The 22,976-nt window shown below is 53.4% G+C and overlaps 1 protein-coding gene across 1 annotated transcript; it reads left to right on the top strand.

The window, feature by feature from the left end:
• Nucleotides 1-335: 335 nt before the first annotated feature.
• On the top strand, nt 336-22,197 carry ATP8B2 (ATPase, aminophospholipid transporter, class I, type 8B, member 2). The gene is made up of 28 exons (XM_012658561.1): nt 336-441; nt 2,862-2,929; nt 5,098-5,156; nt 5,489-5,602; nt 5,728-5,826; nt 6,110-6,171; nt 6,270-6,342; nt 6,618-6,688; nt 6,943-7,022; nt 8,004-8,162; nt 8,409-8,497; nt 9,811-10,007; nt 12,919-13,127; nt 14,758-14,801; nt 15,080-15,245; nt 15,383-15,571; nt 15,723-15,838; nt 16,407-16,571; nt 16,657-16,768; nt 16,909-17,014; nt 17,158-17,302; nt 17,502-17,685; nt 17,839-18,062; nt 18,325-18,408; nt 18,728-18,973; nt 19,106-19,244; nt 21,027-21,157; nt 21,413-22,197. The coding sequence occupies exons 2-28, from the start codon at nt 2,899-2,901 to the stop codon at nt 21,689-21,691; spliced, it is 3,573 nt and encodes a 1,190-aa protein (XP_012514015.1). The 5' UTR covers nt 336-441; nt 2,862-2,898; the 3' UTR covers nt 21,692-22,197.
• The last annotated feature ends 779 nt before the right edge of the window (nt 22,198-22,976 follow it).

Raw genomic sequence — 22,976 nt, 5'->3', positions numbered from 1 at the left:
TATTCTCTTTCTTCCAAATTAAAAAAAACAAAACAACCTCAGAGCTATTAGCCTCCTGAATTTCCCTAATTTTTTTTTTTTTTTATAGATGCGGAATGGATGTGGGTATGTGTGTCGGAGGGGGCCGGCCTGGCAATGCTAAGCCTCGGAAGGTTTAAGACCCTCCCCCTGCCCCGCACAAAGATGGCGGCGCCCTCCTTCTCTCTCCCTCACCCCTCCCCAAAACCCCCTCCCGCCCCCCGCCCTCCACCGCCGCCTCCGTCACTTCCGCCCCGCCGTGGCCGAAACTGACACAAAGTAGCGGGCCGAGGCCCCGGGGGGAGCGGGGCTGCAGCTGGGGGGCGGGAGCCCGCGGGGAGCTGAGCCGAGCGCCCCCCGCCCCAGCCCCCGGCATGGGCAGGACAGGGCCGCCGGGGCGGGCGCCGAGCGCTGAGCGCTGAGGTGAGGCGAGGCGAGGTGGGCGCAGCCCCGGAGCGCGGGGCCGGGAGGGCGAAGGGAGATGCGGCTGTGGCCGCCGACTTGGGGCTGGAGGGGCCCCGGGGTGGGGGGTGGGGTGTGGACGGGGGAGGACCGGGGAGCGGGCGTCGGGAGCTTCGCTGAGACGGGGCAGGGGAAGTGGATGACTGGCGAGGAGGGGGTGTCGGGGTGCCCGAGGATAGGGGAGACCGGGGGGCTGTCCGCAGCATGGGAGGATGGGGTGCTGACGGGGCGCGTGGAAAGCAGGAAAGGGGCGGGGAGTGCCAAGGAGAAGCTTATGGAAGATCAGAGAGGGGAGAACCGCCTTGAGAGTTGTGGGGGTGAGAGGAGTAAGCGGGGCCCTAGGGTTTAGGTCCCCGGAAAACGGAGTTTGGGGCTGGTAGGCTTTGTCTCTGGAAGGTGGAGGTCTCTGTGCCTTAGGAAAACCAAGGGTGCCGGGACGAGAGGTAGCTTTGGGAGCTCAGAGCTGTGGAGTGAGTCCTGAGTTCCGTCCTTGGTGACGGAGGGTGGCTGGAGCTGGTGTTCGTTGCAAGTGAGCTGGGGGGTCTTGGATTCAATTTCCGCCTGTTTTCCTGACCTACTGGCCTCCTCTGAAAGAGGGGGTCAGGCCTCGGGGCTCTTGGTTGGAGGGAGTAGGGACCAGACCTATAGAAAGACGTTTTCCTTCATGGAGCATTGCCTCCTTCCCAGGGCTGGCTATTTTTATCCCAAATGTGGCCGCAGAGGGGGCTGGGGCAGGGTGACGGGGCAGGGCGACGTGGCTGATGGGCCTGACCTGTTCAGAAAACCCAGGCTGTGTGAGACTGGGAAGGAGAAGTGAGAGGGGGTCCCTGTTCCCAGGCCTCCCTTCCCTTTTATGCCCCACGTAGGGGACGAGCCCTGGACCAAGCCTGCTTTCAGTCTCCCCAGGGTCTTAGAGGTAAAACAACTTTCCTGGTCGGTGTCCAGATTCCTCACTCCTGATGGCATGCAGCTCCTTCCTTAACTCTTTCATAGGACTCAAACCCAAGTCCTCTGGCTGATAGTGTTTCTTGGTTGCCTCCCTCCCCAAGGGTGGGGCTGGCTTTGGAACCTGTGATGCCCACCCTTGCATCCTTTCCTTTAACCTCTCCCTCCACACCCACCCTGCCATGATTCATACTCTAGACTGGGTGGAGACCCTGGCTGGGGGCCCTGGAGGAGGGCTTGGCATCTCTAAAATGTGGATGAGATTTTTCTTCCTGAGCCAGGCACCCTTGCCTGCCATAGTGGGGAAGGTCAGGGATGAAAAGGACTTCTGGCTTTCAGGATTGCCTGATCTGGGGTCAGGGAGGGAGTCTGAGCTAGTGAAGGGAGAACTCGTGTGGGTGACTGAGCCGTGGCCAGAGTCTGTAATTATAGAGGTTGAGCAGACAGGCAATTAGTATCTCTTGGGGCTGACAGGCTGGTGGGGTGTGCCCCGTAGGCTGGAGGCAAGGGAACCAAGGAGGAGGAAGAGGTGGAAGGCCCTCCACCCAGACAGAGAAGGAGGAGGTGACAGGCTGGTAGCTTCCTTTGGGCCAGGCTGGGGAATTGGGATGAAGCTCTGTGACCCTGTCTTGTAGGCCAGGCCTCATACCTATCTAGGAGAAAGAAAAGACATGTGGAAGGAAGCAGAGGCCTGTCTGACTGATGCTACCTGAGCCTGCACCCGGTGCCATACTGACCGGACTAGGCTTGGGGTGGGAGAGAGGGAGAGACAAACTCCCTGCCAGGGGTGGAACGACCCCTCTGCTGGCCCAAAGGGCGATGGTCCAGACTGAGAGGAAGTGGTTTTGGGACTGTCTGTGCAGGAAGTGAGGGCCATGCCTTTAATGTGAGCTCTCCTGGAGGAGGTGATAATGGAAGCCCCAGTAACGAGGGGGATGGGGGAATTATAAGCATTTCGAGAAGTGCGGAGCCTGCCCACTCTATTTCCTGATGCCCTGCCAGGTGTTTCCTGACTTATAGTCCCTCCACCCCACCCTTTGGGGGAAATTCTGCTTTCTAGTAAGCACAGGCACCGGTCATTGCCACCAGGAAGGCACATGGGAACATCCATTGTCCCTAGGATGGATGCCTTGAGAGCTGTGTCCCTCTTCAATATCTGGCCTGTTCTCCCTTCTCCCTTTCCCTGCAGGCCTTGGCTCCTGTAAACTCTCAGTCTCCCCATGTTATCCAAGGCGGAGGCATCGTGCAGTCCCCTCTTCTTTCTCAGGGACCCGTCAGGGCAGTAAGAAAAGAGTGTCGGTGGAGCTGGTAGGAGAAGGCTGGGGGAGGGGCAGGGTCAGAGATGGAGAAGAGAGCATTCAGAAGGCGTCTGATGAGGGGAATGAAGCTTCCTGACCTCAGCTTCCTGACCTCACTCATCTGTCACCTTCCTGCAGGGACTCCCATGGGATTGCTGGGACCTTGCTGGGTGAGATGGCACTGTGTGCAAAAAAGCGCCCCCCAGGTAAGATAGGCAAGGAGAGGGGATCCTGGGACCGGCAAGAGTTCGTGTCGTTATGGCTCGGGAAGCAGAGGGAAAAGGGACAACTGGTATGGGTCTGAGGACGGGTAGATTAAAACCGATACCCCGCTTGGGGGTAGCCTAGGAAACCGAATTCTTCCGCTCGATCCCAGAGCTGGGTTCTCTGCTGTGAGGAGGCTGAGCACCGGCTCCCGCGGAAACACCTGCACTCTTATCTTGGGGCACCTGCAGCTCCTGCTCCCCGGCCTGGGTTCTCAGCTCTCCTCGTCCTCTCACCTCCTTTCCCCCCTCATTTTTCCATCCACCTCGTTCTCCCCGTTTTCCCGCGGCGCGGTGGGGGAGAAGAAAGCGGTTGCCCGCGACAACGCTGGCAGTCGCTCACCCGCATTGGCCCGGCCCGGGGTGGGCGGGCGGGGGCGGGGCTTGCGCGCTGGCTTTCGCCTACGCGGCGCGCTGGCAGGCGCTGCCCCTGCAGCTGGGGAGCGGGCAGGGGCGGAGCCCCGGGCGTGCTCATCGCGTCCCGGGCCACTCAGCGCACACTGGCGTCCGCGGGGGCATGGGGGGCGGTGGTGGCTGCGGCGCAGCAGCTGAGCTCGGGGCGTCCCCGAGCGCAGGCGGCCGAGAGGATGGCCTGGGCTGCGGATGGGGCGCGCGCCCATTGGCCGGGGCTCCCCTCTGAGCGGCCACAGCTTCTTCACCTCCCTGGGGGTCCGCCCCGTCGGCGCCGCTGAGGCCAAGGACAGACAGTCTGCTCTCCCCCGCTCAAACCGGGATCATGACGGTCCCCAAGGAGATGCCCGAGAAGTGGGCCCGGGCTGGGGCGCCTCCCTCTTGGAGCCGAAAGAAGCCCTCTTGGGGGACAGGTAACGGGAGCAGCGCCTGGCAGCTCTCCTGCGTCAGTTATTTCCCCCTTCCAATCCCCACATTCACTTATTCGCAGTCTCCGCCAACCTTCCTGATCCTTCTTCCAGACCCAGAGATCCTGGCTCCGAAGGGGCCAGTCCCTGCCTTCTTTCTTTGCATGGTCTTTGGTGATTGCGCGGCGGACTCTCTAGGGAAGTCCCAAGGGGGCCTCTCTAGGGAAGTTTCTGGAGTAAAGTGGCTCAGAAGCAGAGGACACTGTGACCTGGGGTTTTGTTACTGCAGTGTGCTCTGCAGGGATCTTGGGGGGTGGCGTTGAGGGGTCCGTTATGCAGTCTTTGGACAGGTTTAAGGCATTATGTTTACTGTCTAAGTAAGTTGCCCCCTTTTAGAGCCTGAGGTCACGGTGACCCCCAGGAGATGAGCTTCACAGTACAGCCCCTTGTTTTGGGACTTGAACTTGGTGCCTGCAGTCCCAGACCGGTGGAGGTTCAGGATAGGTGTAGCTACATAGGTGTCACTGAGAGACAAATGAGTGAGCCCTTTAAGGGAAATGTGTGCGGATGGTACAAGAAAGATTACAGTTAGAGAGCAACTGTTTCAATTACATTCCTCCTTCCTCCCTCTCTGTCTCAGTCTGCATGACCCATATCCCTGACCCCTCCCCCCATTTCTACTTGAAGATGAGCTTTGAAATAAGGTGATGTCATTGTGGGCCAGTCAGAAGCTGCTGCTGGTGACATGTGACAAGCAGAGGCTCCCGTATGGGGGACTGCACGTGGGGCTGGGATGCTGCCGCAGAGCAGCTCCAGGGCACGGTGACCCTCCTTGTCACCTCCCCTACCCCCTGGATTCGGGGAGAGCATTACCATCATGGCTAGATCTGCAGTGGCCCTCAGCGGGAGGGAAGCTTTGTGCCTTCAGTGCAACTCCTTGATTATGACAATGGATGAATTAATAGCAGCAAAAGAGTCCGTGGATCCTCAAGACCATTAATGGCTAAGATTCCTCCAGAGGGGTGAGGGAGAGAAACTGAGTGCTCCCAGTGGAAGACCTTGAAGGTTGGTGGTGAGGAAAAGAGAACACGTCCTGTTCTGTGAATGTAACCTGGAGAGCCATGTGGTCGGGCTGGTGGTGAGAGGCAGACTAGAGGGAAGAATTTAATGACACCTCAGGTGTGGAGCTACCTCCTTAAAACTACATTCTGTGGAAAGAACCAGGGACCCCCCACAAAGTGTTGGTGCAGGCCTCAGTTTGCTCCTCCTGACTTCAACATCATTCTGTTGCAGAAGAAGAAAGGAGGGCACGGGCTAATGACCGAGAATACAATGAGAAATTCCAGTATGCGGTGAGTGAGTTGGAGCACACCGAGTTGGAGAGGGGAAAGGTGCAGGGACCTCCTAGGTTGGGAATGAGAGCCGACTGGAAAGGGTGTTGGGGGGAGGGGAAGACAGCTTCCTCAGCCATTCTCCATTAGCTACTGTGCTGAATTTTTCATGCCGTCACCTCTCGGTGACCCCACGAAACTCCCATCTCTCCTCCTTTCACCCTCCTACACCTGGTGTTTGCAGGTTTTTAGGGCAAAGGTTTGGGAAAGTGTCAAGATGGAGGAGGCAGCCTCAGTCTGGCTCTGGGCTGGCGTTGGAGGCTGCCTCATTATCTTCTCTCCCATTGCCACAGAGCAACTGCATCAAGACCTCCAAGTACAATATTCTCACCTTCCTGCCTGTCAACCTCTTTGAGCAGTTCCAGGAAGTTGCCAATACCTACTTCCTGTTCCTTCTCATTCTGCAGGTGAGTGACCTGTAGTAGATCCTTTGCAACCCACAAAGCTGAATAAAGCCAAGGAAGGAGAAGGTCTAGGGGAAAGAAGGCATCATGTGGGACGTCAGAGGCATGCTTCTCTTTCCTCTTTTCAGTTGATCCCACAGATCTCTTCCCTGTCCTGGTTCACCACCATTGTGCCTTTGGTTCTTGTCCTTACCATCACAGCTGTTAAAGATGCCACCGATGACTATGTGAGTTGTTTTCATTCTTCTACTTTTTCCCACTTGCCCCACCCCCACCCCCAACTCACAGACACCTCAACTTAGCATCATTTCTTGGTGACTTTGACATCCCTTACCTGCTCCAGCTAGGTCCGTGTTGTCTTTGCTGAGGGTGGGGAGGAAGAGTTAGGGGGGAGTTGGTCTGTGAACGGGGGTATACAAGGTATTACCTAGCATGCTGAGTTCCACTGATCATGTAATTCCCTTGAAGCAGGAAAAGCTGTCTTACCTTTCTCAGTTTTCTTCTTTTCAGTTCCGCCACAAGAGTGATAACCAGGTGAATAACCGTCAGTCTCAGGTGCTGATCAATGGAATGTGAGTGCCTGTTGGAGACAAGGGCTCAGGAGGAAGGGGGTCCTCTGGGAACCTCTCTAGCTACTGACATCCTCTTCACTGTCTTCTCATTGCCTCAGCCTCCAGCAAGAGCAGTGGATGAATGTCTGTGTTGGTGATATTATCAAGCTAGAAAATAACCAGTTTGTGGCGGTAAGGGACAATGCCCCTGTAGGCCTACAGGCTCTTCCTCCTCTTTGGCAGAAAGGGATGAGTCTTTCCTGATTTACTGTTTCCTCTTAAACACCCATGGAAGGAAACTTTCTTGAGTGGGGGGCTTCTGTGTCATGTTAACATGCCTGGGACTGGCCATTCATATGCTTAGAACTATGCAAACTAAGAATGCTTAGCAGAAGGAGAGATCCATCAAAGAGCGCATTGGGGTGGAGGTTTGGGTATTTGGACTTCTCATTAGGTTTTCTCTCTAGGCGGATCTCCTCCTCCTTTCTAGCAGCGAGCCCCATGGGCTGTGTTACATAGAGACAGCAGAACTCGACGGGTAAGTGGCATGCTCAGTGTCAGCCCTCTCCTGTGTCTCCTTGTGGGTTAAAAGATTGTCTTTGAAAGAGGTTCCCAGGTCTGGGCTCTGTCTAAATTTGGGAAATTTAGGGGTAAAAAAGGCTTAGGATGTGTAGCAGTATTACCCACCCAGTATTTGCTGGGCTAAGCAGTTATGTCCTGTGGTTAGGTGCCCCCAGTTAGAATCTAGAGGAAGGGGAGGGGAGCCAGGACTCAGGGATACTGTCCTTCCAGAGAGACCAACATGAAAGTACGTCAGGCGATTCCTGTCACCTCGGAATTGGGAGACATCAGTAAGCTTGCCAAGTTTGATGGTGAGTAATCTTGGAGAAGCAACCTTCAGGTAAAGGAGGTCTTAGGTAGAGGAGTTGGGTTAGGTTTGGGGGTTTAAATTGTACCTTTTGGCTGCTTGTTGCTATGATTTTCCAACTATGTGGACTTTTGCAGGGTGGGGGTGGAGGAGAGGGGAGTGTTAGGGATGGCAGGTGGCTACTATGCGTTTTTTTTTTTTTTTGAGACAGAGTCTCACTTTGTTGCCCGGGCTAGAGTGAGTGCCGTGGTGTCAGCCTAGCTCACAGCAACCTCAAACTCCTGGGCTCAAGTGATCCTACTGCCTCAGCCTCCTGAGTAGCTGGGACTACAGGCATGTGCCACCATGCCTGGCTAATTTTTTCTATATATTTTTAGTTGTCCAGATAATTACTTTGTATTTTTTTTTTAGTAGAGACGGGGTCTCGCTCTTGCTCAGGCTGGTCTCGAACTCCTGAGCTCAAACAATCCGCCCGCCTCGGCCTCCCAGAGTGCTAGGATTACAGGCGTGAGCCACTGCGCCCGGCCTACTGTGTGGTTTTGAGTTGATGATTATTTCAAGGGAGATTCATGGCTGATAGCTCCCCACTTGCTGTGCTTGTAGAAAGAAATTCAGCTTATTCTTTTTGATTATTAGCTCAGAATAACGAAATATGCTCCCTATAATAAGGCAAACTGTACACAGAGTGTTTAAGAAAAAGTTAATAGCCTCTCCTTCCCTCCACTTCTACCCTACTTAGGTAGCCGTGTTAACTGACAGTTCAGTGTGTATTCATCCACACTTTTACACATGTTTATACAAACGTATTAGTTCACGCTGCCTCGTTCTTTTCCTGAAAAGTTACAGCAGTTCCTGCTCCCACCGGCAGTGTGAATGGGCCCGTGTCCTCACATCCTCTCCCTCTGTTGCTTTTTCTCTGTTTCATTGTCTTGTGGTCAGGCTGCACACTGGACCTTGAGCAGTGGGACTCTTATCTCCCATTCAGGTGAAGTGATCTGTGAACCTCCCAACAACAAGCTGGACAAATTCAGTGGAACCCTCTACTGGAAGGAAAACAAGTTTCCCCTGAGCAACCAGAACATGCTGCTGCGGGGCTGTGTGCTGCGAAACACCGAGTGGTGCTTCGGGCTGGTCATCTTTGCAGGTGAGCCTCCTAGCATCTGAAGCAAGAAGGGTAAGTGTTAGTGACTCAGCCAGCCCTCCCTCAGGAGTATGGGATGAGTCTGGGTGTGCTGGTAGAATACATAAGGTAAAAAACCTCCATCCCTGAAAGTCTCTTGTCTAGCCAGCGTCTCTGTTCCACCCTCATGTCCTGCATTCTGGGGATCAGGGGAGAACCTAGGGGCGGATTTGTTATTTGGTTTTCGTAGCCCTTCTCATTCTTTTCTAGGTCCCGACACTAAGCTGATGCAGAACAGCGGCAGGACAAAGTTCAAAAGAACGAGCATTGATCGCCTAATGAATACACTGGTGCTCTGGGTAAGACTTCTTACACCTGGTTCCCTGCCCCTGCCCTTTTGGTTTTCCCTGGGCGGTTCCTTTTGCTTTCATCGCTCTTCCTTGGTCAGTAGTCTTCAGGTTTGGCTTTAAAGCCACCCGCAGGTCAGCTACTCAAAGGCAGTGTTTATTTCAGGCTCCTTTTGGACTTGGAAGATGTTATTTAAAAAAACTTTAGGAACGTGCATGAATCAACACTTAAAGAAAGCTGAAACAAATCATCCCTTCTCTGAATTCCAGTTACGATGATGACTTAGTCCAACATGTGACCTTCTGTTTGCTTTTGCCAAGGACAAGGAGGCCTTCATGGGAATGGAGAAGGAATTGAAGAAAAATTTCCATTTGGAAGATGGTTAGCAGGGTCTTTTCCCCCAACTTCTAAGAATGAAGGATCCCAAAGGAAAAGTTTCTGTTTTAGTTTTTGGCAATTCCTGAATCCTTCTCTTGTTTAGCTAGAAATCTGAGCTCCTTGTTGGGCATTCCTCCTCTTCTTGTACCCCCACTGCCTGCTGCCTGCCCCCCACCCACATGCCAGCTTGCAAAGGCTGGGGCCAGCCTCTGGTGAGACAGTTTCCACCCAGCTTTAAAGGGTTTGCAGGTACCCAGCCTGGGGAAAGCGTGGTTAAGTCTATCATGCAAAGGCTTGTTTCGCCCCCTGGTGGTCGTTGGGTACCGGGCTGGTGCCTGTTTTGTTTCAAAACATGAACAATAGAGGCAACCTTGGAAATAGATGTCGGAAGCCAGACAGTGGCCTCAGTTTTTTCCTTTTAATCACCAAAATTTTCTTATGATCCTTCTTCAAAGACTCCAAGCTTTGTAAGATTTTTGACTAATCAAGAAATCTGTCTACATTTATGAAAATATAGTTTGTTTCCCTGGTTTAAAAAAAAGGGCAGTCTGTAGGAGATAATAAACGTTACAGTAATTTTGCATTTTTGTTGGCTTTTGGAGGCTTAACCTGGGTAAGCAAAATGAGTAATTTATAAGTTTTTTGGTATTTTAAAAGTAGCTCACCCCCACTCTTACCACCTTTGAGGACTCCTGAAGGTTCTAGGCTGCCAGATTGGGAGCTAATCAACTGCTTTAGCTTCCCCATCACACAGATGCGATAATGTTCAGAGAGCAGTCCACATGATTGCCCGTGACAGACTAGAACCTGTCACGGCTCTGAGCTCTTTCCAATAGAGCACGACGCCAGTTTAAAGATGCCTGAGCTTTTTGGGGCTCAGGGTACGAGTGGTGACTTGAGGGCTTTCTCAGTGTCAGCCTAGCCTCTGCTTCTCATTCCTCCCCAGATTTTTGGATTCCTGGTCTGCATGGGGGTGATCCTGGCCATTGGCAATGCTATCTGGGAACATGAGGTTGGGGCGCGCTTCCAGGTCTACCTGCCCTGGGACGAGGCGGTGGACAGTGCCTTTTTCTCTGGCTTCCTCTCCTTCTGGTCCTACATCATCATCCTCAACACCGTTGTGCCCATTTCGCTCTATGTCAGGTACGTGCTTTCTTTGCCCCAGGGTCTCTCCAGGGATCCCAGGTGGTCCCTCAGAAAACTTTTCTGGTCTATGATCATGAAATCTTTGAGAAGGAACTTGAAGTCCTCTTCTTCCTGTACTGTGAGCATTCTATGTTATCTGTTTATCTTTGCGTGCAGAGCAAACTTTTTACCACAGTTTCCTGGAACTTGGGACTGTATTAGAGCAAAAGCCATACTGATTTATTCAGCACATATTTATTGCTTGCCTACTATGTGCAGAGAAGTGTGCTAGGTGCCATGGAGCACACAAAGATGAATTAGGAGTGGATCTCCTTCCCTCTAGGGGCTTCAGTCTAATAAAAGAAGAAAAATCTAAACACATTATAGAACAAAATAGGAACAAGTGCTGTAGAAGTCATTCTACCTAGAGTCTTCTGTGTGAAGCAAGGGGACACAGAGTTGTGTGAGGTGGCCTCTGCCTTCAGAAGCAGCGGTTGGGTTGGGGATGGGACATCTAAACATGTCAGGCTGAGATACCACTGGGAGGCACAAAGCACCAGGAAGGCTGGAAGACCATTGTGCCCTTTGCAGTTAATCTGGGAGGACGTCTCTGAAGAGGTGGCAGTTGCTCTGGGTTTTGGGTGGTGACGGGGATGGGTGAAGGTGGAGCCACGAAGAAGAGGAGAAGAGGGCTGGAAACAAAGGCATGGAGGTAGGGACCTGGGAATGGCTTATGGAACAGTTTGGCCGGGCAGGGGCCATGAGTGAGGAGCCGTGGGAGGGGGAGCTGGACACATCAGCTTGCTCCTGACTGTGGAGGCTTTCCAGTCTTTGCCTGTGCACTCTGTACTGAGTAAGCCATTAAAAGGTTTTGAAAAAAGTGAAAGAATGCATTCTAAAAACAATCCAAAGAATGCTTTAGGAAGTGTGTGCAGCATGAATAGGATCAAGGAGACATCTAGGGTGTTTGAGGTAAAGGGAATGTTAATGGCGACTGGGCCGTGAAGCATGAAGGGGAGGAGGGAAGAAGAGGAGGAAGGAAGAATGGCCGGGGGAAAGAAACTTTCTTACCTAGTGCCTCGCACTGGAGATAACGGGATGCGATGTTTTTAAGGAAATATTTTATGGAGGTGGCTCAGAACTCTTCCTATTTTCCATCTTTTTTTCCACACAGATTTTTTATTCAGACTATTCCCCAACTATTCCCTCAACTCTCCCCACCAGCCCCTAAATCCTAGTGCTGATGTTAATGAGTGAGTACAAGACCAAGTGCTTCTGTGCTGAGGAGTCCAGTCTGGGCTTTTCTAGAGCATGAAGAGAAGAGTTGGAAGGTCCTTGGGTTAGTCCTGCCCTCTCACTGGCCACGTGACCTCAGGCAAATCCACAGTTACTCAGGGCCTCACACCATTTCAGTTTTCTCCTGTAAAATAGGAACAATAATACCTGTTTCGCCTTGTGTGTAGGGATGTCTTCATAAAAGATACTGGATTAGGGCCACCAGGTGCGGTGGCTCACATGTGTAATCCCAGCACTTTGGAAGGCTGAGGCAGGAGGATCAATTGAGGCCAGGAGTGTGAGACCAGCCTGAGCAATATAGTGAAACCCTGTCTCTACAAAAAATTAAAAAATTAGCCAGGCTTGGTGATGCACCTGTAGTCCCAGTTACTGGGAGGCTGAAGCAGTAGTGTGGCCTGAGCCCAGGAGTTCGAGGTTGCAATGAGCTACGATCATACTATACTTCACTCCAGCCTGGTCCATAGAGCAAGACACTGTCTCTAGAAAAAAAATAAAATAAAAAGATGCCGGATTGGAAAATACATTGTAAAAATTAAATCACTGTACAAATATTAGGTGGTAGCATGTTCATCATTATCATTGCAACTCCAATTCTGCGTCACTATTGAAAAATGTTATCTCTTTTGTTTTCCCATGTTTGGGCTTTGCTGTTCATGTTTTTTATCTAAGTTCACTTAAAGCCCCTGGTAGCAGCCTAAGACAGTTTCTGAGTCTTATCAGGTTAAAGTGTGTATGTTTTGGGGCATGGGGGTGACGAGCTACATGCGGAAAAGGCTGTGAAGACGTTTCCAGCTCTCTCATTTTTTTGTCTGGGAACGAGGTCCTGGTAGAAGCCTCAGCTAGGTCAGAAGTGGGGTTCCAGGTATGGTTCTATTGCTCAGTGGTACTGGACCTAAACTCGGGGCCCTTTCTGGAAAGGTGAACAGCCTACATCCCAAGTGATGATTAGCAGGAAGAGGACGTGTGCAGACCTGGGGATGCTGGGAGCACTGCGCTGCCGTACACTGGTGCCATTGCCCAGATCCTTGAGGCCCCTCTCCCTTCCGGAGTCAGCACCCCAGCTTTGCCTCGAGTTCTTTAGCCGCAGAGCCAGGGTTGTGGGGCCGCCCAGGGTGGAAGGAGCGTGCTCCACCCGCGCCAGGGCAGGGAGGATTGGGCTTTAAGCCCTCTCCGTTTTCCTTCCCCAGTGTGGCCCCTCTTTGAGGTGGCATCTGTGTTGCGGCAGGCACCGCACCCTCATTATTTCTCTCTCTTTTTTTCCCTCTCTCCCTATCTTCTCACACTTTCTCTTGTTTTTCTCTGCATGGTTTCTGTATTATTAGTCCCGAGGTAAGAACTGCTTGAGTTCCTCGTCTGCAGTCCCTGTGCTCCTCTGCTCGTGCTGTCTGACCTGCCTGCCCAGGCCCTTTGCACCTTTTTGTCTGGAGAGCGTGAAAGGGTGGGGCGGGAGCTCCTCTGCCGGCTGTATCTGCCGGCTCCACCTCCAGGCTCTCCCTGCCCTTTCCCGCCCAGGTTCCCATGCCCAGGTGTCTTGTCCGTCTCTCCCCAGGCGAGGGCCTGCAGCGAAGGCCCGTGGGGGTGGGGTGCCTCCTCCCCGTCCCGACCCCAGCCTCACCTCCTGTCCCCTGTGCAGTGTGGAGGTCATTCGTCTGGGCCACAGCTATTTCATCAACTGGGACAAGAAGATGTTCTGCATGAAGAAGCGGACGCCTGCCGAGGCCCGCACCACCACCCTGAACGAGGAGCTGGGCCAGGTGGAGTACATCTTCTCCGACAAGACGGGCACCCTCACCCAGAACATCATGGTCTTCAACAAGTGCTCCATCAACGGCCACAGCTACGGTATGTGGTGCCACCTGGGCCTGGGGGCTTGCGTCTCGCCTGGGAGGACAGTGGAATTCAGGCTCCCACAGTCGGCTGGACACCGGGGGTTTTTCTTCCTTCTTACTTGGGTCTGAGGGGCCTTAAAAAGGTCCATTCTGAGGACCCCAGTTTCCTGCAGCTGTTTTCTAGCACTTGCCATCCCCTGTGCCTGGCCTGATTTGAATACTGTGTTTTCTCCCTGTGCCGTTTACTCTCCCACCTCTCCTGCCTTCTGCCGCCCTTGGATGAACGGATTTTGTAATTCCAGCTGCTGGATCTTGTGGATTTGTTATTTTTGTTGTTTCTCTGTGAAGCACATGCATTGGATGTGGGAGGTAAAGGAGTATGTCAGGTGCTCTGCTCGCTCCTTTTATAGCCATCACTGTCTCGTTTCTTGTAACTCAGGTTGGGTTTTGGTCTCTCTGTCCCACTGCAAAAAAAAAAAAAAAAAAGAGCCTGAAGAGACTAAGAGATGGGACAGGAGGAAAGACCTCACAGCCAGATCTGCCGGGTTTTGGAGTGATTTTTTTTCGTCTCCTTGAAAGGGAAGAAGCTTTTTCACTGGTACAGTTAGAGTCCCCCAGTTATGGGGAGGCACCAGTTCTGGCAAGTGCCACTGCAACACAGTGCTCAGAGGACCTGGACTTTTCATCTCTGGGAGCAGAAACTTACTGTCGCCACTGCTGGGTCTGGCTGGTGTTTCAAAGGAATATTGGGTGCTGCATATAGGAACTGAAAGGGTAAACTTATTAAACCTATTAAATCCTGTGATTGGTTGGTATTTTCCTGTCATTATAAGAGATTAACTATGGGGGGAATGTCAAAATACTCGTACAATTTTAAAATTTCATAATTAAATGTGAGCTGGTTTCCCACCAAAAAAAGAAAAAAGTGTCTATTCTGTATCCTGTGTCAGGAACAAATACTGAGAGTCCTCTTTTTGTCCTCCCCCGATGCCTCCCCCTGGTCTCAGCTCCAGGCAGCAGGGGAGCTCCTTGGCTGTTTGAAGTGAAGCCCAAGATACTGGCTTCTGGGCGTCTTGGCCAGGTGGGACCTTGGCCGCCCTGGTGGAGGGCTAGACTCTCCCTGTGTTGCTGCTCAGGGCCCTTGTGAGTCTCTGGAATGTGACCACGCTGTGTCTTCCCAGTGTGGCCACGCTGCAGCGGCCTGTGGCTGAGCTGCTGGGATGGCCTGGGCAGTGTGTGTAGGGGCTGACTTCTGTGCAGAGTGTGAGCTCCTCTTGCAACTGCTTTCTGGACTAACCTGCACCTTACAGCCGGTGTGTGAGGCTTTGTTGCATAGCCCTAAAGGGTGCAAGGAGGCCTGGGAGCCCTGTGTGGGGGAGGCAGAGCATTGGGGCTGCCCTAAGGGGAGAGCAGCTGGGGGAGTAGGGACAGGGATGGTAAACACAGCCAGCGTCCTGGAGTTCTGGGGCCCTGGTTGCCTGCTGCCTCCTGTCCCTTGGCAGTGTGAGCGTGTGTAACATCTGCTCAGTGATTAGCGCTAAGGGTTCCGTGCCTGTGGGGGTTCTGTATTGGAGGCTTCTCCCCCTTGCTCTGGAGATCTATGGTTCTGACATTGTCTCTCATTCTGTCCTGGCTGTGTGTAGGTGACGTGTTTGATGTCCTGGGACACAAAGCTGAATTGGGAGAGGTAAGATCTTCATAATTCTATGTGCCAATGAAACAGGGTGTCTGACCAGTAACGCTTGGTGTAGTCAGGAGTGATGTGTTGTCTGGGCAGGAAATAGAGGCTGCTTGGAGAAATGGGTGTTTTAAGGAAGAGCTGGTGACAGAAGTGAGAATTTGAGGTCCACAGTGGACAGAATCTTGGGCTCTCCTTACCGAGAGTTGGGAGAGCAGGGACAACCTCCGCCCTGGGGGGGCAGCCTGGCAACCCAACCTTCCTAAGAGCCTTCTTCCCTGTTCCAGAGGCCTGAACCTGTTGACTTCTCCTTCAATCCTCTGGCTGACAAGAAGTTTTTATTTTGGGACCCCAGCCTCTTGGAGGCTGTCAAGATGGGGGACCCCCACACGCATGAGTTCTTCCGCCTCCTTTCCCTGTGTCATACCGTCATGTCAGAAGAAAAGAACGAAGGTGGGCTGAGGAGCCGGCTTGTGGCCTTGGACTCTGCTCTGCTCTGCAGTGCAGCTGGGCTGGGCTTCCTGGGTGGAGCACGCGGCTGAGAGGGCGGCCACTTATACCGTGCATGTTCTTCCTTCCTCCCCACCCAGGAGAGCTGTACTACAAAGCTCAGTCCCCGGATGAGGGGGCCCTGGTCACTGCAGCCAGGAACTTTGGTTTCGTATTCCGCTCTCGTACCCCCAAAACAATCACCGTCCATGAGATGGGCACAGCCATCACCTACCAGCTGCTGGCTATCTTGGACTTCAACAACATCCGCAAGCGGATGTCAGTTATAGGTGAGGCCAGGACTGGGGTGCTGGGGCGATTTGGGGCAGCATAAGGCTTGGCATGGGTGAGGTGTGCCGGGTAACTCTTGTAGATGTGTTTAGGTTGGGCATCTTTGCCTGCCTGAATTTTCCTAGCACTTCCCCCCTGCTCCATTACTAGTGCGGAATCCAGAGGGGAAGATCCGACTCTACTGCAAAGGGGCTGACACTATCCTGCTCGACAGACTCCACCACTCCACCCAAGAGCTGCTCAACACCACCACTGACCACCTTAATGTGGGTGTGAGGAGAGGGGCTGGCCTGGGGCTCTGCTGCTCTCAGTGCTGGCGGGGGGAGGGGGGGTGTGACTTGTCTTATTTTACTAAGTTTAAGGTATATGACGTGATTTTTTTTTTTTTAAATAAATTTAAGGGTTACAAGTACAGTTCTGTTATGTGGCTATATTGCGTAGAGTAGAGGTGAAGTCTGGGTTTTTGGTGTAACCATCACCTGAATAGTGTACGTTGTACTCGTTAAGTAATTTCTCGTGCTGCAGGTGACAAGTGCTCTCCCTCACCCCTGTCCCCCCACCCTTCTCCGGCGTCCGTCATTTCACACTGTGCAGCATGATGTTTTGATCTACAGATGCACGGTGAAGTGATTAGTACAGTCAGGCAAATTAACGCACCAGCCACCTCACGTATCTCACATAGTTACCTCTTTGTGTGTGTGTAGTAGGAGCAGCTGCAATCTACTCTCTGAGCAAGTTTCCTGTATACAGTACGACATTAAGAACTGTAGCCTTCATGCTGTCTGTTAGCTGCCTGGACGTACTTGGGTGTGACTTTCCTGTCCGTGCCTCCAGGAGTACGCAGGGGAAGGGCTGAGGACCCTGGTCCTGGCCTACAAGGATCTGGATGAAGAGTACTACGAGGAGTGGGCTGAGAGACGGCTCCAGGCCAGCCTGGCCCAGGACAGCCGGGAGGACAGGCTGGCCGGCATCTACGAGGAGGTCGAGAGCAACATGATGGTACGGGCTGTAGGACGGGCCAGGGGTGGGCAAGGAGGGGTCGTGCCTAAGATTCTCGTGCCAGGGACCCTTGTGGTATTTTCAGCTGCTGGGTGCAACTGCCATTGAGGACAAGCTTCAGCAAGGGGTTCCAGAGACCATTGCCCTCCTCACGCTGGCCAACATCAAGATTTGGGTGCTAACGGGAGACAAACAAGGTGAGAGCCCAGCAGGGCAGAGAAATAGCTTCTGGACAGTAGCCCTGTTGGACCCCTGTGTGGAGCCGAGGACGTCAGGCAGGAGAGTGTGCTGACCTTTTTGGATGCCTGTCCGTAGCTCCTGCGTTCTCTCTTGGTAGAGACGGCTGTGAACATTGGCTATTCCTGCAAGATGCTGACAGACGACATGACAGAGGTGTTCATAGTCACTGGCCATACTGTCCTGGAGGTGCGGGAGGAACTCAGGTAAACAGGAGGCCCAAGGCAGGCAGAGGCTCTGTGCTGTGCTGAGGGCTCAGGCAGGGGTTTCTGGACCCTGCTTAGGCTCGAATCCCTATTCCCCACTGCTGTCCTGGACGACCACTGCCACTTCATTTTCACTCTCGCAGGAAAGCCCGGGAGAAGATGATGGACTCGTCTCGCACTGTAGGCAACGGCTTCACCTACCAGGAGAAACTTTCTTCTTCCAAGCTCACTTCTGTCCTGGAAGCCGTTGCTGGGGAGTACGCCCTGGTCATCAATGGCCACAGCCTGGTAAGCATCACCATCCTAAGCTTGGGCAGTATCTTTTGAGAGAGCACTGATCTCCTCCAGCTTTTATATTAATATCCTGTTCTCATTTCCCCTGATTTCAGAGGGGGCTGTGGTCTTACAGGGGTGGGGAGAAGCTGAGACTCCCAGCTACCTCCTGGGAAGACTGACTGTGGCTCTCTCAGGTCTCTCTGTGTTCTAGGCCCACGCACTGGAGGCAGACATGGAGCTGGAGTTTCTGGAGACGGCATGTGCCTGCAAAGCTGTCATCTGCTGCCGGGTGACCCCCTTGCAGAAGGCACAGGTGGTAGAACTGGTTAAGAAGTACAAGAAGGCTGTGACACTTGCCATTGGGGATGGAGCCAATGATGTCAGCATGATCAAAAGTGAGTGTGAACTATGCAGGTGTGTAGGCTGGGCCGGAGGGTAGGGAGGGGCCCACTGAGGTCTCTGGACCAGGGAAGAATGACAGGGGAGGGGGGCTGTAGGATCTAAAGTATGTGGCCATCTTCACCTTCTTGTCGTCTCTGTCTCTGCAGCGGCTCACATTGGTGTGGGCATCAGTGGGCAGGAAGGGATCCAGGCCGTCCTGGCCTCCGATTACTCCTTCTCCCAGTTCAAGTTCCTGCAGCGCCTCCTGCTGGTGCATGGGCGCTGGTCCTACCTGCGCATGTGCAAGTTCCTCTGCTATTTCTTCTACAAGAACTTTGCTTTCACCATGGTCCACTTCTGGTTTGGCTTCTTCTGCGGCTTCTCTGCCCAGGTAGTAAGCGTTCCCAGTCCACTGTGGTGCACATCTGTAAGCTCTTTAAGGGCAGAGGTTGCATCTGTCCTGCTCTTGGCTCAGTCCCCCAGAGCCTAGCTATCGTCTGGTATATACAGTTAAAAATGCTTGTTGAGGGGGTGGAGAGGGAGCTCGAGCAAATTTCGTAGAGCTCCCTGTATGTGACATCAGCTGTCTTCCTGTGCCTGATCTGTAGTGAAGGAAGGTTGCATACTCCTCTCTTGCCCCCTTTCTCTTCCAGACTGTCTATGACCAGTATTTCATCACCCTATATAACATCGTGTACACTTCCCTACCAGTCCTGGCTATGGGGGTCTTTGATCAGGTATGGGGGAGTTTGATGGTTAAGCAGGATGGGGGGAAGGACATTGCTTGAAGGAGTCACACTGATAAGGTGGATGCGACACTTGTGCCCACTGCCTGTGGTCACTGGGAAGGCAGTTCTCTCAGCTGGGCAGGGGTGGCTGTTTCCTCCCTCTCAGCTGCAGCCAAACAAAGATCGATTGGGTGCAGCTGGCTTGAGGTTGCTTCTAGCTGCCAAAGAGTTTGGAAAGGAGGAGGCAGGGCAGAGTCTGCCCTTGGCCATCCTGAGTCAAAATGGCAATTTCTGGGGCCTTCTATGCCACATGACCCTCCCCACACAGGATGTCCCCGAGCAGCGGAGCATGGAGTACCCTAAGCTGTATGAGCCAGGCCAGCTGAACCTTCTCTTCAACAAGCGAGAGTTTTTCATCTGCATCGCCCAGGGCATCTACACCTCCGTGCTCATGTTCTTCATCCCCTATGGGGTGTTTGCCGAGGCCACCCGAGATGATGGCACCCAGCTGGCTGACTACCAGTCCTTTGCAGTCACTGTGGCCACATCCTTGGTCATTGTGGTTAGCGTGCAGGTATGAGGCAGTCAAGGAATTTCTCTCTTCTCTGGAAGGAGTGAGCCTCCTGTCCCTGGGGCTGCCCTGGGCACCCAGTTCTATTTCTGGGAGGGGAACAGGGTTTTTAGTAACTACACCTACTTTTTGCAGATTGGGCTGGACACAGGCTACTGGACGGCCATCAATCACTTCTTCATCTGGGGCAGCCTAGCTGTTTACTTTGCCATCCTCTTTGCCATGCACAGCAACGGGCTCTTTGACATGTTTCCGAACCAGTTCCGGTTTGTGGGTAAGTCGCTGTGCCTTCCTTTTGAATCAATGAGGAATCAAAACTGTTCTGGGACTAACAGGGTGTGGTCAGCCAGTCTGCACATCGTGAGCATTGATTCAACACTCCTTATGTGCCCCGTCTTCGGTGAGGTGCTGTGGGGATATCAAGGTGTATCTGACCCAGGCCCTGCCCCAAAAGAGCTTCCATATCCACCAAAGTGAAGACTGACCCTGCCAGTCCTGGGAGGCCAGGCCTCCAAGGGGTTGGGGGCTGGCAGGCTTCGCAGTCAGCAAAGTCATGCCTTTGGGGTGGTCAGGGATAGTTCCGGAGAGGAGGCTACTAGGAGTGGAGTCAGGACTGGGGAGTCAGGTTCCAAGGTGGAGAGCTGGAGGTGTTTCTAGGGACTGGAGAGTGCTCCAGCTAAGGTGGCCAAGAACCGCCACTGAGAGGCAGTGGAGAGAGGCTGGGAAGGTGGGATATTCGAGGTGTCAGAATGCCAGGCTGTCAGGATTGCGTTTGACTTGTCAGGAGTCTTAGGGGAAGAGGTGACAATCAAAAGATTGCTTGAGAAAGATGAAGCTGTCAATGTTGGCCAGTAAGAAAGCCACTGTAGTGACCAAGCGTGAGGCTGATCAGAACTGGTGGCCAGGTGGCCGTGGTGGGTAGCAAAGAGGGGCTGGTTGGGAGGTATGAAGTGAAAGAAGCATTTACAAGTCTTTGCATTCGCTTCAGATCTGTTCGTTCATTCATGCCGTGGGCATCCCATCAGCGCCTGCTATATGTCCCGTTATTCTGGGTGCCAGGGATGCAGCAGCTAACCAAGCAGGCAAAGCATTTGCCCTCCTGGATCTTACGTGTGAGAGAGACAGATAATTTACAAGTAAACAGATGTAATGTCTGGAGCTAGTAAGTCCTATAAGAAACGTCAAGTGGGGTGGAGAGTGACAAGCTTGGTCAGCAAAGACCTCTTGAGGAAAGGACACATTGACAGAGAGATGTGAATAAAGGGAAAAGGGAGCAAGCCACCTGGCTATCTGGGAACTAACGATCGGGAAGTGGAAACAGCAATACGAAGGCCTTACGTGGGGGCTTGGGAGGAGGAGTGGAGGAAGTTGGGGGGTAGGGGTGTATATGGCGGGCAGGGATGAGAATCAGTCCAGACCATTTAAGCCCTTATAAGTGAGAGTAAGCACTTTGAATTTTAATTTAAATGTGATCGGGAGCCACCGGAGGCTTTGGAGCAGGGTTTTGAACTGACTTATGTTTTTAAAGGGTCACTCTTGCTGCTTTGTGGATAATAAAGTGTAGGGGCAGGGGTCGAAATGGGGAGACCAGCTGGAGACTATAGCAGTAACCAGGTGAGCATGATGGTGGCTTGGAATAGAGTGAAAGGTGGAAGGATTCCAGAGATGATTTGAGATTGGAGCCAACAGATTGCACGTGGGGTCTGAGGAGGAGAAGCAGATAAATCAAGATTGACCGTGGGGTTCTTAGTCAGAGCAACATGGACTAGATTTGGGGTGGAGGAAACAATATTTCACTTCTGGCCATGTGATATTTGAGATGCCTGTTAGATGTCAGCAGAGTTGTTAAAGAAGCAGGTCTGGAGTTTCAGTGGAGAGTTCAGAACTAAATTTGGAGATATACATCTGGGAGTTGGGCAGGGAGAAGAGGGAAGCCAGAGATGACTTAGGTTTTGAGACTGGGGAAGTGGAGCCGCCAGAAATAGGCACAGGGAAGTCAGGGGCTGGCCTTCTGTCTGCGTGACTCCTGGGGCCCCTGACTCCTCTCCACCCCCAGGGAATGCCCAGAACACTCTGGCCCAGCCCACGGTGTGGCTGACCATCGTGCTCACCACGGTCGTCTGCATCATGCCTGTGGTCGCCTTTCGGTTCCTCAGGCTCCACCTGAAGCCAGATCTCTCCGACACGGTAAGGAGCCAGGCTGTCCGTTTGGGGGACAGAGGAAAAGGTGGGAAAGGGCCCTGGGTGAACACTGGCGTGGCTGTTTCTGGGCTGTGCGACTGCTTAGTGTGTCAGTGGTGGTCATCGGCTCCTCTGCGGGACAGACACCCTGTGTGGCTGAGGAGGTACCCAAGCTGGCTTGGTCCCCGGATGTTCTGGGTCCCTTGTCCGTGGGGTGTCTGATGCTACCATGCTGACAGAGGATGCCTAACCCCCCTCCAGGTCCGCTACACCCAGCTGGTGAGGAAGAAGCAGAAAGCCCAGCACCGCTGCATGCGGCGGGTTGGCCGCACGGGTTCCCGGCGCTCCGGCTACGCCTTCTCCCACCAGGAGGGTTTCGGGGAGCTCATTATGTCTGGCAAGAACATGCGGCTCAGCTCCCTGGCGCTGTCCAGCTTCACCACCCGCTCCAGCTCCAGCTGGATTGAGAGCCTGCGCAGGAAGAAGAGTGACAGCGCCAGCAGCCCCAGCGGCGGGGCGGACAAGCCCCTCAAGGGGTGAAGGCTGGGACGGGATGCCCTGTGCTAGGGACCAGAGCACGCAGGGCCGGCTGCTCGCCGAGGGGACAGTCTCGGAACTGCTGGTCCTCACTCCTTCCTCCCTGCTGCTCCCACCAGGAGTGGCTGAGGGCCCTGCCACCAGCTGGGGAGGTGCAGGGAGCGGGCCCAAGGGCAGAACAGGGGCTGGGGGATCAGGAACCAGCCCCAGAGGGGGATCAGATGTGGAACCAAAAATAAGAAAAAACTGTGAGAGATTGGGTCTGCCCCTGCCCTGCCCGGGAGCCCACAGGGAGACTGTAATCTCGTATTTTTTTACTCCTACTCCCCAGAGGGGCCTAGCGCCCCTGTTCCTGAATTACACAAGAATGTATCATGCCGGGAAGCCAGAGACCTGCTGGGGCCTCTGGGCCCCTCACATTGTGTGTGTCTCTCCTTGGTTTGTGTTGTGTCCAGTTTGGTTTTGTCTCTTTTATTTGGCAAGTGGAGGAGGCCTTTATGTGACTTTTATGTTGTGGTTGGTGTCTTAACTCTCCTGGAAAGAGGAGGCTGGCACACACTGGGAAGCCCCAGCCCAGCTGGATATACAGTGGTTTGGGAGGAGCACCTCCCTTGGGTGTCCCTGCAGTGGCTAGTGCCCTCGTGGGACAGAGGGGCTGACCAGGGGGAGGTACCGGTCAGCCAGAGGGTGTTGGGAGAGTATGCAGGAGGGTTTGGTCCTGTCTCCATCCTCACCTTGAGAGTAAAGTGCTACCCTCTGCCCACAACACACACCCACATCATTTCCTGGATTCCGTAAGTCCTGCTGGTACTGGGCCGGACCCTGGGAAAGTGGCCCCGTCATTCTCAGTGAGCTAAAGCTGGGTATGAAATTTGGTCCAAGAGAAAGAAATAGTTTTCATTTCAAATTTAGCCCCAAGTTCGTTAACAGATCCCTTTTCCCTCCTCATCTGGTGCTTTCTTGCACCTACACCCCAGGACCCTGAGGCAGGCCTGCAAGGGGAACCTGGCCTCCTTGCCCCCTTCTCATAAGCAAGGGCCCCACCCCTCCAGGCCCAGCATCTGGCAGGAGGTGGTGCAGTCCAGGTACTGGGAGGTGGAGGAGGTGGAGGAGGAGGAGGAGGGCGAGGCTGGGCCAGAGACTGCCGGCTCGGTGCCTGGTGTGTTCTAGACAGGACTCCGTGGGAGCCTCAGCACAGCCTGTCCCTTTTCTCTACCCTCCAGACCTACGAAGCTATTCCCCAAATTAGGCATTTTCTAGTTAGTTGCTACCTGATCAGCCTTGGGAA

This window comes from Propithecus coquereli, unplaced genomic scaffold (assembly GCF_000956105.1).
Source record: "Propithecus coquereli isolate 6110/MARCELLA unplaced genomic scaffold, Pcoq_1.0 Scaffold59, whole genome shotgun sequence".
Lineage (NCBI taxonomy): Eukaryota > Metazoa > Chordata > Mammalia > Primates > Indriidae > Propithecus > Propithecus coquereli.
Note: the sequence above shows the minus strand (reverse complement) of the source record. Positions and strands in the feature narration are given on the sequence as shown.